Source organism: Sycon ciliatum, chromosome 6, assembly GCF_964019385.1.
Source record: "Sycon ciliatum chromosome 6, ocSycCili1.1, whole genome shotgun sequence".
Taxonomy (NCBI): Eukaryota; Metazoa; Porifera; class Calcarea; order Leucosolenida; family Sycettidae; genus Sycon; species Sycon ciliatum.
The window spans coordinates 21,607,200-21,622,216 of record NC_088648.1 but is presented as its reverse complement, the minus strand read 5'-3'; the positions used below and the strand labels follow the sequence as shown (position 1 = coordinate 21,622,216).

Below are 15,017 nucleotides of genomic sequence, written 5' to 3'. Positions count from 1 at the left end.
TTAAGTTTAAGTAGTTGAAAATCGTGTGGTGACTTTTTTCGTACAGCTTGAGCTAGTTGTAGCTCAGATGAGAAGGAAAGCGTATTCAGTTGATTTCATCTTGTTCAGTAAAAATAGGCCACCGTTACTTTTCTCAAAAGCGTCTGTGCCCTTGCTCAGGGAGACAGTCTGTAACTGTTATTTGTAATTGTTGAATGGGTTGGTAAACGTGAAGCTGGCCTCAGCATGGCGGAGCAAAGAACGGAGAACCGGTGGATAGAAATCCCTCTTCGGGACACTGAGGAGGTGAGAGAAGTTTGCTGCCTTGACTTCTTTCTCTGCCTGGGAGTTAGCGCTGCCGACCTTTGTGTCTATATGCTGTCAACTAGCTGTGAAGTTGATACTTGTGTTATTAGCGCGAAATCCGTTAAGAATGCTCCAAGGGCATTTTGACCTACTTTTTTTGGCTGATAATTGACATAATTATTGTGTCGAGGACTGAGATGCCCTTAATAGCGTCACAACATCGCGTGTAACATCATAGGAAACATACACAGAAGATATTGTGTAAAGTATACAGGCATATACTTCCACATGTATAAAGAAAAGCAGCCGTAGCGTACGGAGGCTGCAATTCTGTTTGGAGAAGCGCTTGATTTTTGTATAATTATTGTATTGTGCAGTATGCATTTACCTCAGTACGGCACCATTGAATCTGTCACTCACAAGATGCATAGTGGGACACGGGGTGGAATGTCCGTCAATTAATTTTGTAGTCTGTGAAGTCAAATCTCATAGTAAATTTAGACGTACGCACAGAGCCGCTTCGGAAACGCGCTGAGCTTCAAGTTTCGGCTACATTTAGCACAGGAGTTTTTTAAAATTATTTCCGGAATATTAATCGAGGAGAAGATAATACTTGCAGTACTGATACATTCCCAGATGTAGATTCTCTAGATCTGGGCACTCGGTCGACTTCTGGAGATCCGTTGCCGGGTGCGGTCGGCCGACCACCAGCATAAAGACGGAGGAAATGTCCGAAAAATACTTCTCACAGCGGCTTTGCACGTTATGTAATGGGTGCTTTGACATCCTGGCAATTATGATATCTGGCTGCCCTTTAGTCCGAAGCTATCCGGATTGAGGGAGTTTATCTGCAAAAAAAACAGTCCTATTATATTTACTATTTGTCGTCTGCCCTCGCTCTGCAGTAAAACTGCAAGTAGTTTGTTTGGTCCAACTTATGTTAACTGAACAGGAGACGCGGCGAACTCACCAGACTGTAAATTAAATTATTTGAGCTGAAAGAAGAAAGCGACACCAGCAGCAGTGGGGTACAGCATCTGTTGCCCTTGGTGACTAGGCCAGGCACTCCAGCTTTGTATCACAGTTGCCAGTGCTGTTTGGGAGTAATGAAAATCAGTATCTCCCCTTTCTTGGCCACCCCACCGCCAAAGTCGGTGCGCCGGGCCTGTGGTACAGCGTACATTTACCTGTGCTTATGCTTGTAAGCATAAAAGCTTGACGCGCACGTGTAAACAAACACATTATTAAATTATGTTACATGTGCATCTCGAGTCTGGGCACCAGCAGGGGGAATACCCTGCACGCCGGTGCCCCGCTGTCATGTCAGTGTTCAGTGGTTTGAAGGACCTGATGACAGTAATGTGTGTGATAACTACACGCCAAAGACATGCTCAGGTGTCAAGTCGCCGCCATGGCTTAGTTGGTTAAAGCGCCTGTCTAGTAAACAGGAGATCCCCGGTTCGAATCCGGGTGGTGGCTTGACACTTGTGGATGATGTTTTTTTTTCTTTGCCATGACCCACTTTGCTTTTGACTTTTTGAGATTTCTCTTTTCCAAGAGAAGTTTGTGTGTTTTTCCATGAAGTTGCCTTTGCCGGACCTTTTTCCTGGTGCAAAAGAGTCTTTTCGTGCGCTCCCACGCGGGAAATACTCTTCAACTGCCCCTTATTCTCACGAATATCAAGAAAGCAATTTTTTAGCGAGAAGTTTTCTCTTTTGCAACCGAGTGGAGGTTCTGCACAAACGAAGATCAAAGAAACTCATCATGGCAGCAGCCTCTTTAATTAATATTTCCTGCCGGGTGTTGTGTGTTGTGCAATATTTCAGGTGATTGAGTTAGATTTGGAACAGCTACCCGACGGGGAGGAGGTTCTAAGTATCCTCCAACATGAGAGAGCTCAACTCCACATCTGGCTCACGCTCGGGGTAAGCCCTTATGCGCGCCCGTGTGTGTATGTGTGTGTGTTGCTATAAAGAGAAAATCTGTGGGTGCACATCCAGTGCATTTGCAGATTTGCGTGCTTCTCTTGCGACGGGCGTATACATGGTACATGGTACATGGTGTGTGCGTGCTGCGTACCGTATTCAAAGACCTACCCCGTGTCCGTCGGCCCCTCGTATGAGGGGACATGTGACCGTTTTACGGCAATGTTCAGGACAGGACAGGACAGGTGTTTGTGTGTCTGTGTTCGTTTCTGCCTGTGTGTCTGTTGATGCCTGCATGTGCCCAGACATGTTTGGAGAGCATATGCCTTTGCCCCCCCCCCCCCTCCACCCCCACCAGGTGGCATATTATAGATAATTTTGATAGTTGGCTTCATACTGCAGATATTGAGCAAGGTGTATAACTTAATATTCTGTTTTGTATTTTTGTGTGCTGGAATGGAATTGCAATGCCTTTTGTTGTTGGTACATGTGTTCATATGTGTGTGTATGTGTGTTTTATGTGTGTGCCATATGTGTGTGCCATATGTGCGTTGATGTGTGCGTTAATGTGCGCAGCTCCAGTACTATCGTCAAGGTCAGGTTGATGACTTTGTCAAGATTTTCGAGGCATCACGCGTCGGTTAGTGCCTGAGATTGCCCTCCTTCTTTCTTCTTTTTTAGAACTTTGGTGGCCTCTCTCTCTCTCTCTCTCTCTCTCTCTCTCTCTCTCTCTCTCTCTCTCTCTCTCTCTCTCTCTCTCTCTCTCTCTCTCTCTCTCTCTCTCTCTCTCTCTCTCTCTCTCTCTCTCTCTCTCTCTCTCTCTCCACCCACATCACTGTTCACGCTCTCTTGTTATTTCTTCACTGGACAGGTGCCGCTCTGGACTACCGGGACTATCAGAAAGATCAGATGCAGGCGCTTGACACGCTGGCTGCTCACCAGGTGCAGCTAGCGCACAGGGAGAAGAACAAGGATCTCAAGAAGGATCTCTTTCAAGAGGTGAGCACAGGACGACCACTATCACCATGTACATGTACGGTTGTAACATGTTGTGTTTGGTTTGTACTGGCCGTGAACGGTTTGTGGCTCTCGGTGACAATTCTTTGGTGTGTGTGTGTGTGTGTGTGTGTATGTGTGTGTGTGTGCGTGTTTCTTGCTCCAGGCGACTAAGTTGTACACGATGGCTGATAAAATTCTTATGTACGACTTGGTGAGTTTGCCAGTTATTGATGGACTTGTGCATGTATGCGCTTCTGCTGCTTTCTCAGCCTTGCTATGGAAATGCTTTCAGGGTATAGAGTGGGTTCACCTCTATCACATGACCATACAGGGCAGCCATGTTGGTTCCAACTCTACTCGACTCCTTTAGGCTGCAACCACACTACGTACAAAATCAAGTACGCGTTTGCGTTCTGCTTTTAGATAACGCAAAGTCGCATCCACACTGCCAGTTCATGCAGGAATCCTTGCGTTTTGTCTACATTTCTGGGTTCCAGAAAAAAATCGCGCTGTGAAAATGTATGTACTACATCATGTAGTAGTACGAGTAGTTTGAAAAAGAGTCGCGAGCGCCTTGACATACACGTTCAAGGCCTCGGTCATCTCCTTCTCTCGGATGGTCCGCTCCAGGCTGTCATCTGGCCCTGCTTCGTCTTCTGAGTTCTGGTACGCTGCCCCAAGCTGCATGAGCTTCTCAGTTCGAGATTATCAGCGAAATACAATGTAGTTGCGCGGCATCTCGAACTAACAACAGCAGGCAACAGGACTGTCCGGAAATTGTACTGAAAGCAAAGCCCTGGCAGATGAAATCTCAAATTCTACAAACTGACAAGGAAGCCGTCTACTACCGACACAGTGCAAGCCTCAAGAAGAATTCTAAGAAACATCTACCTGTATGAAGAACAGAGCGAAACGCAAGGAAACAGCGAAAAGTTGCTTTCTACAGGGGTACCCGGTTTGCTGAAACGGAACGCAGTACGTTTTGCGTTTCGCACGTGTTTCCTTGACGACATAAACAGAAAAGTTGCGTTTACGCAGTTTTGTACCTAGTGTGGTTGCAGCCTTATCTATGAGTCGCATTATGTCGGCCATGTTGGTTCCACACTTTGCACACTGCCATGCTCACGTTCTGCACCAGTACAGTCACATGACAAAACATATGAACACCGTTCCACACACGTAGGCGTCACCAGCTGCTGTAGATGCTTCACTCCTTCTTTTTCTTTTTTTATACATCACGAACATTTCTCAAAACTGTGATAACATGATTGCAAAAACACTGACACCTACGTAGCACCTACAGCAACACTTACATGATGATTGGTACAACAGCACCCACAGCAACACCCATAGCAACACCCATAGCAACACCCATAGCAACACCCATAGCATGGTAGCATTAACCCCCCGGGAATCACGAACATTGGACAGTGTACACACAAGTACCAACCCACCGAGTTGGATGGTGGGTTTGCAGATGCGCCGAACATCTTTCAAACAGCTGTGGGGCGTGGCGTGCTGTGCTGTGCTTTCGGGTCCATGTACAGTGGTTCCTTTATAATCCGGCATCATGTGTTCTACGGAAATTATACTGGATTAGAGAATCTGATTTACTGCCGCGATGTGCATGAAAAGGGCATTTTGGTTGCTGAAAATCATGCTGGTTATAAAATAGAGGGTGCTGGATCAAAGAGTGACGACTGTGCATGTACCTGCGGCTGCTGTTTGCCAAAGATAGAACAGGCGATGGAGAAGACACCGGACACGCCGTCCTTTCCCATTGTTGCTCGGTAGTGTGGGCATTACATTGTACCTACCTATGGTCAGAGCAAGATGTTGTGGCCAGTCCCCGGCTTTATTGTTTGTGGCTAAAAAAAAGACGGCTGTTGTCCTACACCAACTGGTACGTGGGACGATTGGCCGAGTCGATGGCGTTTCACTGCTATTGCTAGTCGATGTGTGTTTTCTTGTCAGCCTGATGATCCATATAATATTATTATGAGACATGCTGATGTGTGTGGGCATGTAGATGGCAATATTGTCTTCCTTTTTCTCATCGTCTCTTTCTCCCATTTCTCCCTCTGTCTGTTTTTCTCCATGCACATTCTCACTTCTTTCTCCGCATTGTCATATGCAGAATCATCTCTTGGGCAGAGCACTCTTCTGCTTGCTGGAAGGGCGTATGGAGCAGGCTGACGCACAGTTCAACTTTGTCTTGGTGCAGTCATCCAACAACATACCTGCTCTTCTGGGTAAGGCTTGTGTTGCCGATTTGGTGTATTTGTGTACTGTCCATGTCCCATCAGCATCTCTGTAATACCTACTTGCTCTGTGGAGTACTAATGGCTCCAATGCTGACAGATTGTGGACAGTGTTGTCCTGATTCCTGTCGCATATCCATGACCAATCCTCCACCCTAGTTGACATACAGTCTCCTTGCATACCGGTACTGCATTCCCTGTGTCTGTGCAGTAGATATGCTGCTGTTGACACCGGCGTCTTGCGCTATACTGCGCATGTTGTAATTTGCTGGTGCATGTTCCCATTCATGTTCAGGTGTTCTCTGTTATACTTGGAGCTTTGCAAGCTGGGTGTTTGGATCCTAATCCTATCGCTAGTACTTGCTTGCTATACCCTTCCGTGGGTTTTTTCTCTCACCTCACTCGCACACTAGCGTGCTGACACACACAAAAACTCTCTCTAAGTGTTGTCTCTCTGTCGTCACTCTCTATTTTCGTCTCTCTGTCGTCTCTCCCTCTCCTTCTCACCTCTTTGTGATGATACAGGCAAAGCATGTATTCTGTTCAATCGCAAGGACTTCAAGGGTGCACTGGGATTCTACAAGAAAGCACTGAGGACTAATCCGCAATGTCCGGGTACGTTGCTCTTATGTTATTTTCTCAGGACTATTGCAACATGCAGGGGACTGTGTTCTGTCTCACTCTTGTACAGAGCTGCTCAGTGAAATGCGATCGAGCGAGTTAACGCCACTCTGGGCGCTATGCAGCCCCAGACCAGCGAATGCTGGAACTGTACACTGGTGGAGGGCGCAAACGTGACTCACGCGATCAGATTTCATTGGCAAGCACTGTACATGTGTTCTGTACCGTAATCGGTTTTATTTCAACATCTTGACTTTGCTCGGCCTGCTATCTTCACCACTGATCGTCGTTGAGTCTTGTCTGTTTGTGTGCCCCTTCTCCATGTTGCTATGCGTATGTGTGTTCAGGTTCTGTACGCATGGGTATGGGGTATTGCTTTGCGCGACTCGGACACAACGACAAGGCGAAGTAAGTTGACGCAGCAGGTGTTGATTTCTGGCATGTTGTACCAGCTCCAGTCTTCATGCGTGTGCTTGCGTGTGTGTGCGTGTGTGTGTGTGTGTGTGTGTGTGCCTCACCAGAGCTTATCCAGATATGGCTGGACAAGTCAGGCCATTGTTTGTTGCATGTTGATTCACTTCACCAGATACATGTATACATGTACAGGTGTGCCTGTCTTCATGTCTATCTGTATGGCAAGACTTCTAGTAAAGGATGGAGAGACATTTGGATGTGTGTTTGTTTGTGCTTGATATTTGTTTTGGTTGGAAATGGCGCCCCGTCGTATATTGATCTACTTCTGTGTGCGTGCGCGCTTTTGTGTGTGCGTAACCACGTGCATGCGTCTGTTTGTGTGTGTGTGTGTGTGTGTGTGTGTTTGTGTGATCGCTTGTTTGCTTGAACTACCAGATTGGCGTTTGAGCGTGCATTGGAGCTGGATCCCAAGTGTGTGGGTGCGCTTGTTGGCCTGGCGTTGATGGAAATGAACCAAGGAGAGGTTAGAGACGCAGGGAGGGAGAGAGGAGTGTTACTGTCAGTGACGATGTGCAGGAATAGTACTGAACGATATACGATGCTATAAGAGACAGATCAGAGCCGAATGCCCAGGCAGGGATGAGGGGAGAGAGAGAGACAGAGAGAGAGAGAGAGAGAGAGAGAGAGAGAGAGAGAGAGAGAGAGAGAGAGAGAGAGAGAGAGAGAGAGAGAGAGAGAGAGAGAGAGAGAGAGAGAGAGAGAGAGAGAGAGAGAGAGAGACAGACAGACAGAGATGGGTGCTAGTGACAGTGTGCAGCAACACTGTGAACTATATACGATGCCGTAAGAGGAAGTTCAGAGCTCAGTGGCTGTGCAGGGTTGCTACTAAGTGACGAATACCCCTATGTAGTTGAGGTGTGCATTGCTAGTCCTGATCATGGGACGGCAGCAGAGTACTTACTGCAGTGTGAATGTGGCCACTCCTGGCTGACGAACACCATCATGGCTGAATTAGCCATGTTATAGTGCTGCTGCTCCTTACCCTTGTTCGATGCTTCTCTTACTTGCGCTTGTCTGGTCTCTGTGCTGTTTGTGCTGCCTGTGCTGCACAGCCGGAGTCTATCCGCAAGGGTGTTCAGCTGCTGTCGAACGCATACACGTTGGACTCAGCTAATCCAATGGTGTTGAACAACCTCGCCAACCATTTCTTCTTCAAGAAGGTACGCCGTTTTGTGATCATTGTCTTTTGTCTTCTTGTGTTTGAGTTGATTGCAACTTTGACATACATGTGAATCTTTTCGTAAATGTGACTGGTGCGTGTGTCGGTTTTCTAGTTTTAGAAAAAAAAATGAACGTTTGCTACTCTTGTGGCACTGTTTGATGTCATTGTGTTACAAGTTTTAGCTATTTCCACATCACTGTACTTGTACATTTGTGATGGACGCGCGCACGTGTGTTTGTGTATGTGGCATGCGTGTATGTGTGTGTTCATGCTTGTGTGTGTGTGTGTGTGTGTGTGTGTGTGTGTGTGTGTGTATGTGTGTGTGTGTATGTTTCTTTGCTGCGCACAGGACTACACAAAAGTACAACACTTGGCACTGCACGCTTTCCACGGCACGGAGAACGAGGCCATGCGCTCGGAAAGCTGCTACCAGCTGGCACGCTCCTTTCATTCTCAGGTACCTGCTGCACACGTGCCTGTGCATGTGCGTGCGCGCGCGTGTGTGTGTGTGTCTGTGTCTGTGTGGGCGTGTTATAGCCGGCTTCTGAGCAAACGTTTCCGCATAATTAATGGCCGCCCACCCACTGGCGATGTGTGAATTTTGTTCTCGCGTTGCTGCTTCTGGCAGGGATGACAAATTGACAATGCAAACAACTTGATTGTTGTGCTCTGCATCTTGGTTTCATTCATTTTTTTGAATTTGCGCAGTTGTGGTATGACTACTACTGAAATGTGTTTTATTGAATACACAAAGCAACGATGATATGAATGCAAGGAGAGCAAAGAATGCAAAAGGCAAACAGCAAAACTGAATGATAAAAAATGTGAATTGCAACAGTTCATGCATGTGAAAGAGAAAAAGAAAAGAAAAAAACTCGAAACCAAAAACTCCTGAACACCTACCTGAACTACTTCTATTGCTGCTGCAAACTTTGCTATTGGCACCACTGTAATCGTTGTCTGTATGTCAATGCTGCTGCTGCTGCGACTGCCGTGGCTACTGCTGCTGGTGCCGTCATTCCAGGGTGACTATGACAAAGCGTTTAAGTACTACTATCAAGCTACGCAGTTTGCCTCGCAGTCGTTTGTTCTGCCGTTCTTCGGTCTCGGACAGATGTACCTGGAGAAGAACGATTCGGCAAATGTAAGTTTCACGCATTGCACAGCTGCTGCTGCTGTACACACGTTTCAGGACGATGAAAACTCACGCGTTTGAAGTAGAAAGAAGTGACTTTAACGGCGAGAGTTAGAACCCGGGATCTTCATAGTGTTCTCATTTCAGACCTACGGTGAAACTTCAGTGCAATGCACAATGTAACCCCCTCCCCCTCCAGGGGCCACCTGTTTTTACTGTGTTAAGTGTCCTGAGTGGAGCTCAGAGGTCTTGTGAACAGCGAATCATTTTCAAATCATCTCCGAGTACGAGTATGTGAGCTGCATAGCAAGCGTGTTGTTTAATATCCCGCAGCATGCTGAGTGGTGTTGTGTGCTTCTTCTGTTTCCATGGTGACGACAGGCTGCGCAGTGCTTCGATCGGGTGGCGAAGGCTTGTCCGAAGAACTACGAGACCATCAAGATCCTGGGCTCACTCAACTCTAAGTCCAAGGAGCAGGAGAAGAAAGAGCAGGCCAAGGTGAGAGTTTAGGCTGTGTATGTGGAGTAGGAGATATATGTAAGTATGGTACGGTTTAGGAAAATCAGCTGACAAAGTAACAAGAAACGCTTCGAAATGCTAGAAAAGTTGCTAGACCAGTACGCTGGATCATGCTGCTAGTTTGTGGTACTGGGTCATGCTCGATCCTGCTAGACCGAATGTGCTGGGCCAATTCGCTCGATCATGCTGCACATAATCGAAAGGGTATCTTATCTAAGATTTGGACGGCCACCTTTGTGCGTACTATATTGAGGACAGTGGTTGCTGTCCCCTTCATCCATGCTCACCCGTCGTACCTGCAGGAAGCAGCTATGTTTCTACCCGGTTCAAGTGGGTGATTGCTCAGCTTCTATGTCTGTTCTCAACTATAGGTTTTTGTATATATATACACCTGTGATTGCGTGCTTTCTAGGAACACTTGAAGAAGGTGACGACGGAGTTTCCCGACGACGTCGAGGCGTGGATTGAGCTTGCCGGCATAACGGAACAGACTGACACCACAGTAAGTAACTTTGTTATGGTCTGTGTGCACATTACAGACACCCACAGTACATATGGGTGTACTGTACCACCATTGTAGATATGTGCACCACACCACAAACTCATACATTCTGTATTTTAGCAATGTGCAATGAGCTACCGCTTCATGAATCAACTTTTGAAGTGAGTGCACGAGCAAGCTGTCTGAACAAGGCCGCCAACCACGCTGACTGTATCGTGACAAGCAGAGTGGCGCAGCGGAAGCGTGCTGGGCCCATAACCCAGAGGTCGATGGATCGAAACCATCCTCTGCTAGATTTTTTGCTTTTTTCTTCTTCACCCGAGCTCCAAACTCCGTCCAAGACTCCAAGATTACATTGTAATAAGAGTGTGCAACTCAGCTGCTGGTCTGACGTACAGCCATACTTTTTATTGATGTCATCTTGAGTCACCACCCACCCTCAACTTCATGCAAGATTTGCATTTGTGTGGCTGCATGCCGGGCACTTTTGAACGCTTTTTTTTTTTTTTTTTTTTTTTTTTTTTTTTTTTTTTGCATCTGGAGTAGGTTTTTGCTCCCAGCTTTAGAACATACGATCGGGGGATGCTCTCGGTTGGCGGTTTCACGTCGTGAGCCTGTGAACCTCTGTATGCGGTGACCAATGAGGCTTATTGAGCTGGGGAAAAGCTGACGTGATCCGCAAATCTCGCCTCGGACCACATTGAGCGGAGTTGCACACTCGGGTGGCAGTACTTGTGCTAACTCTCGTGACAATTCTAGTAATCCTCTCTCTGTGTACTGTGAGCCACCCAATGTTTACGTACTATATTTTCGCGACTTCTCTGAACTTGTGAGTTTACGATCGCAAATGGTCGCGGAGTACTGTGGCCACACACATACATGTACATGTCCACCTACTGTTGAAGTTTGATTTTTTCACGCTGGTGAATGTTTGCGTTACGCTCTTCTCACGAAACCGCGAACTTTCGACAGTTTGCACTCGTATAGGGATATCATCAACATGCTGGTGATCGGTGCACCGGAAAATGTCTTCATTCTGAGCCATCTCGACCTCGTCTTTCTCATCTGCTGTTTCTGTTGGTGTTTCTGTTGTCCAGGCAGCACTGACAGCGTATGAGAAGGCAGTGGACATACTGCAGAACAAAGTGCATGCTGAGATTCCACCAGAGATTGCCAACAACATGGCCGTGCTCTACTGTCGCCAGAATGACTTTGCCAAGGCTGAGGTAGGCGTTGCGATGGCTGTACATTTGTGTGTGCCCGTGTGTGCGTGTGTGTGCGTGTGTGTGCGTGTGTGTGTGTGTGTGTGTGTGTGTGTGTGTGTGTGTGTGTGTGTGTGTGTGTGCGCGTATGTGTGTGTGCCTGTGCTATGTCTAACATAGCTGTTCGCTATCATCGCTTCCGCGATGGGCATGTCTGAGTCTGAGTTTGCCTGTGTGTGTGCCCGCGTGTTTGCCCTTGTGTGCGCCCGTGTGTGTGCCCCTGTGTGTTTGTGTGTGTGTGGGGGGGGGGGGGGGGGGGTGCTCTCCGGTTGCATTCGTGGCTCCTGTTCTGTCATAGTGGTGTGTGGAATCTGCCAAAGCCAACTTCTCGAAAGACCTCGAGAATTTTGACCTTCTTTGGAGATGCACTATACTGAAAGTTCACTGTTTGTACCGTTGCGCTCAGTGAAATCCGGTCCGAAGTGCATATCTGGCGTTCTCAACTTACACAGCGCTTGGCGCCCTGGAAGTGGCACAAATGCGGCTGGACGTACACGCGTACAAGTACCGTAAAGTACCGCCAGAGCGCCCCACCATCTCGTCCTTTCGCGGTCGTATTGTGGAGGTGGTCTCCTGTCTGTAGGCCATACGACACAAACTTTGTACACATATTGCACGTTGTGGAGACGATCCGTACCTTCGAGCGGACACGAGCGCTCGAGCTCCACACAGAAACCTGCTTAGTGTGACCTTAGTACACTATGGTTCTCACACCGTACAAACTCCGTTGCACTGTACCATATGATTTTCCTTTCCCTGGCTGTAAAATCAAGGTGGGGCGCTCTCGCGAGACGGGGCACTCTGGCGGTACTTTACAGTATGTGGAGCCTGTAGTCAGGGGTACTGTTTTCGAACAAAGTACAATGATGTAGTTGGAACTGGTGCAGGGCGCCGGCTTTTGCACTTTGGGTCGGATTTCTGTGAGCGCAATTGTATGTTTGCTTGTGCGTGTGCGTGTTCGCAGCCTCTGCTGACCAAGGCCAGCGAGTGTGTGCAGAAGGAAGGTCAGGACGAGGACGTGTACTACCACAGCATCACCATCACGATACTCTACAACATGGCACGCCTCATGGAGTCACGGTCGCGCATGGACGAGGCCGAAGCGCTCTACAAGCGCATCATCAAGGAGCAGCCCATGTACATTGACTGTGAGTGGACGGTGGCTTGAACACACAGACTGTACATATTATTGTTAGTATATTCAGCCTTTTCGTGTTGACATCGCCAAGCAAGCTTGGCTAGTTTTCGCTTAGGCCAAATGGAAGGAAGAATGAGGAACGAGCGAGGTCAATGAACAGACTGTAAGCCTGTTGCTTCTGTTTCGTTTTCTTTTGTTACTCGGCAAGTGCTAGCAGTGGTATAGTGCTGCTCGGTGAAATCCGATCGAGTGAATCAGATCTACGTCCTGTACCCAGTGAAAATCCCAGTGTGTGCAGGTCTAGGGCTCTGCGGTGCCGACGTGTGCTTGCCTCACTCGATCGCATTTCATTGGGCAGCACTGTACTTGGTAAGAGAGGCGTCGAGAAACAGCCAGTGTACACTGACTAGAAGTGCAGGTGCGTACTGGCCGTGAGCCTGGGAGGTCTGGGAGGTTTTCGTACCGTGTAAGTGTTGTTGGTATGCCCTAACCGACATCAAGTGTCAAGATAGCCTCTACCGTGTTGCTACACCGGAAAACTCTGTACAGTGGTCCCTTGTATAATCCGGCACCATTTGTGCCACGGAACTTCTACTGGATTAGGGACGGTGCTGGATTAACAGATCTGATCTACTGTTGCAATGTGCATGAAGAGGACATTTTGGCTAATGAAAATTATGCTGGTTTATAGAGGGTGCTGGTTTATAGAGGGTGCTGGTTTATAGAGGGTGCTGGTTTATAGAGGGTGCTGGTTTATAAAGTGCTGGTTTATAGAGGGTGCTGGTTTATAGAGGGTGCTGGTTTATAGAGGGTGCTGGTTTATAGAGGGTGCTGGTTTATAGAGGGTGCTGGTTTATAGAGGGTGCTGGTTTATAGAGGGTGCTGGTTTATAGAGGGTGCTGGTTTATAGAGGGATGACTGTACATGTACTTTTTGTCATCTCTGTTATGTATGTCTGTATGCTGCAGGTTATCTGCGACTAGGTTGTATGGCGCGCACACGAGAACAGTGGTACGAAGCATCGGAATGGTTCAAGGAGGGCCTTCTTCAGCAGCCGGTAAGCATTGCTGGTGTTGGTGCTGGTGTGTGTGTGTGTTTGTGTGTGTGTATGTGGTGTGTGTGTGTGTGTGTGTGTGTGTGTGTGTGTGTGTGTGTGTGTGTGTGTGTGTGTGTGTGTGTGTGTGTGTGTGTGTGTGTGTGTGTGTGTGTGTGTGTGTGTGCATGCGTGTGCATGCGCATGTGTGCAAGACTTAGTGTACTTGTCCACATGCATTTGTGTGTTTACATCGCTAGGTATAAATGATTGTTGAAGGTTCATTGAATAAAACCCGGCCATTTTAGCTTAAACCTAGCCTGTGTGCTTGTGATTTTCTGTGACAGGAACACCCTGACGCTTGGGCTCTGATTGGCAACCTTCACTTCTCCAAGCTGGAGTGGGGACCTGGTCAGAAGAAATTTGAGTTCATTCTGAAGCAGGCGGCAACTGCCAATGATCCGTACGCGCAGCTGGCACTGGGTAATGTGTGGCTGCAGACGCTACACGTACCAACCAAGGAAAAGGCAAAGGTAAGAATGAGAGAAAGAGAGAATAAATGATGTTTACTTTGGGAAAATGTGTGTGTGTGTGTGCGCACGCGCGCGTGTGCGTGCATATGTGCGTGCGTGTGCGAAAGACAGACATTCAGGTGGGCAGACTTGAAAGAAGTCCGTGTAAAGTGATAGGAAGAGTACATAAACAAGAATGTTCAACTCCAATCTTGAGGTAAGATGGCGAAAATTGTATTGCTTCATTTTGCAGGAGGAGGATCAAGTGCATATGGTTCCAGGGCTTGTCTTTTTTGGTACAGTAGAGAGGTTCCGGAGTACGATTTTTCGTGCCGAAATCCGTAGAGGCGCTACGGATTTTTTATACGTCGTTTTCGAGCAGTGAAATGTTCCGGAGTACAGACCTTATGTGTTTGCCGAAATGGGGTCTCCCCCTTATAATCACCGTTGTTTTCTCTTTGCACATGTACATAATTATATGCCTGTGAATATGTGTGTGTGTACACGTGTGTGCACGTGCGTGGGTACGTGTGTATGTGTGTGTGTGCACGTGTGTGTGTGTGTATATATGTGTGTACATGTATGTGTGCTGTACTGCACCCAGGAATTACGTCACCAACAGAGAACGCTGTCTATCTACAAGCAGGTGCTGAGAAACGATGCCAAGAACTTGTACGCAGCCAACGGCGTAGGTACGAACTGTGCTGCTAGTGGTGTTGTTGTTGTTAGGGCAGCTGTACTAGGGTAATGCGGCTGTATTCCAGGATGGATACCCTGATGCCGTCGATCCTTTTTCTGCACCTTGTCATCAGCCCATAGGTCGAGTCATATTCAAACCCACCCGTAGTTTGGGGACTTGGGGATTGTCAGCCGTTGGACGGTTCAATGACCAGCTGAGTCATCTTTCCCAGATGGCTTCCGAATCTCTCTCCCCTCTTCCAAGGGAAGACCCACGTGGCCAGTTGATGGTAGTGAGCAAGCACAGTATAGTACCTTCGGGTGGCCGAAGAACTGGGGGAGGGGGGGTCAGCCTCGTGCCTAGACCGTTCTTATTTCCATGAACTATGTGGTCTATGCACAGTTGAGTCATCAAGTATGCATTGGAGTGCTGTGCTTGGTGAAATTTCTAGCCTGTTCGTTCTTCAGCCCCCGACAATACAGTACAGTACATGTAACCCCTGCCCAGTAT

The 15,017-nt window shown here is 47.8% G+C and overlaps 2 protein-coding genes and 2 non-coding genes across 4 annotated transcripts in view; 3 read left to right on the top strand and 1 right to left on the bottom strand.

Annotated features, from left to right (window-relative positions):
* Positions 1-15,017, bottom strand: part of LOC135819662 (uncharacterized) — a 223,066-nt gene that overhangs the window by 94,633 nt on the left and 113,416 nt on the right. The gene's annotated exons all lie outside the window — the stretch shown is intronic.
* Positions 56-15,017, top strand: part of LOC135819649 (RNA polymerase-associated protein CTR9 homolog) — a 24,681-nt gene continuing 9,719 nt past the window's right edge. The window contains exons 1-19 of the mRNA XM_065332897.1: positions 56-285; positions 2,112-2,210; positions 2,787-2,850; positions 3,082-3,209; positions 3,373-3,420; positions 5,347-5,461; positions 5,996-6,085; positions 6,439-6,499; positions 6,941-7,028; positions 7,618-7,725; positions 8,077-8,184; positions 8,752-8,871; positions 9,244-9,360; positions 9,794-9,883; positions 10,981-11,109; positions 12,110-12,293; positions 13,252-13,340; positions 13,664-13,849; positions 14,433-14,520. Coding sequence (XP_065188969.1) covers positions 226-285; positions 2,112-2,210; positions 2,787-2,850; positions 3,082-3,209; positions 3,373-3,420; positions 5,347-5,461; positions 5,996-6,085; positions 6,439-6,499; positions 6,941-7,028; positions 7,618-7,725; positions 8,077-8,184; positions 8,752-8,871; positions 9,244-9,360; positions 9,794-9,883; positions 10,981-11,109; positions 12,110-12,293; positions 13,252-13,340; positions 13,664-13,849; positions 14,433-14,520 — 1,972 coding nt within the window. The 5' untranslated portion in view covers positions 56-225. The remainder of the gene's footprint in view (positions 286-2,111; positions 2,211-2,786; positions 2,851-3,081; positions 3,210-3,372; positions 3,421-5,346; positions 5,462-5,995; positions 6,086-6,438; positions 6,500-6,940; positions 7,029-7,617; positions 7,726-8,076; positions 8,185-8,751; positions 8,872-9,243; positions 9,361-9,793; positions 9,884-10,980; positions 11,110-12,109; positions 12,294-13,251; positions 13,341-13,663; positions 13,850-14,432; positions 14,521-15,017) is intronic.
* On the top strand, positions 1,691-1,764 carry Trnat-agu (transfer RNA threonine (anticodon AGU)). Its single transcript has one exon. It is a non-coding gene; the product is annotated as a tRNA-Thr (tRNA).
* Trnam-cau (transfer RNA methionine (anticodon CAU)) lies at positions 10,105-10,176 on the top strand. Its single transcript has one exon. It is a non-coding gene; the product is annotated as a tRNA-Met (tRNA).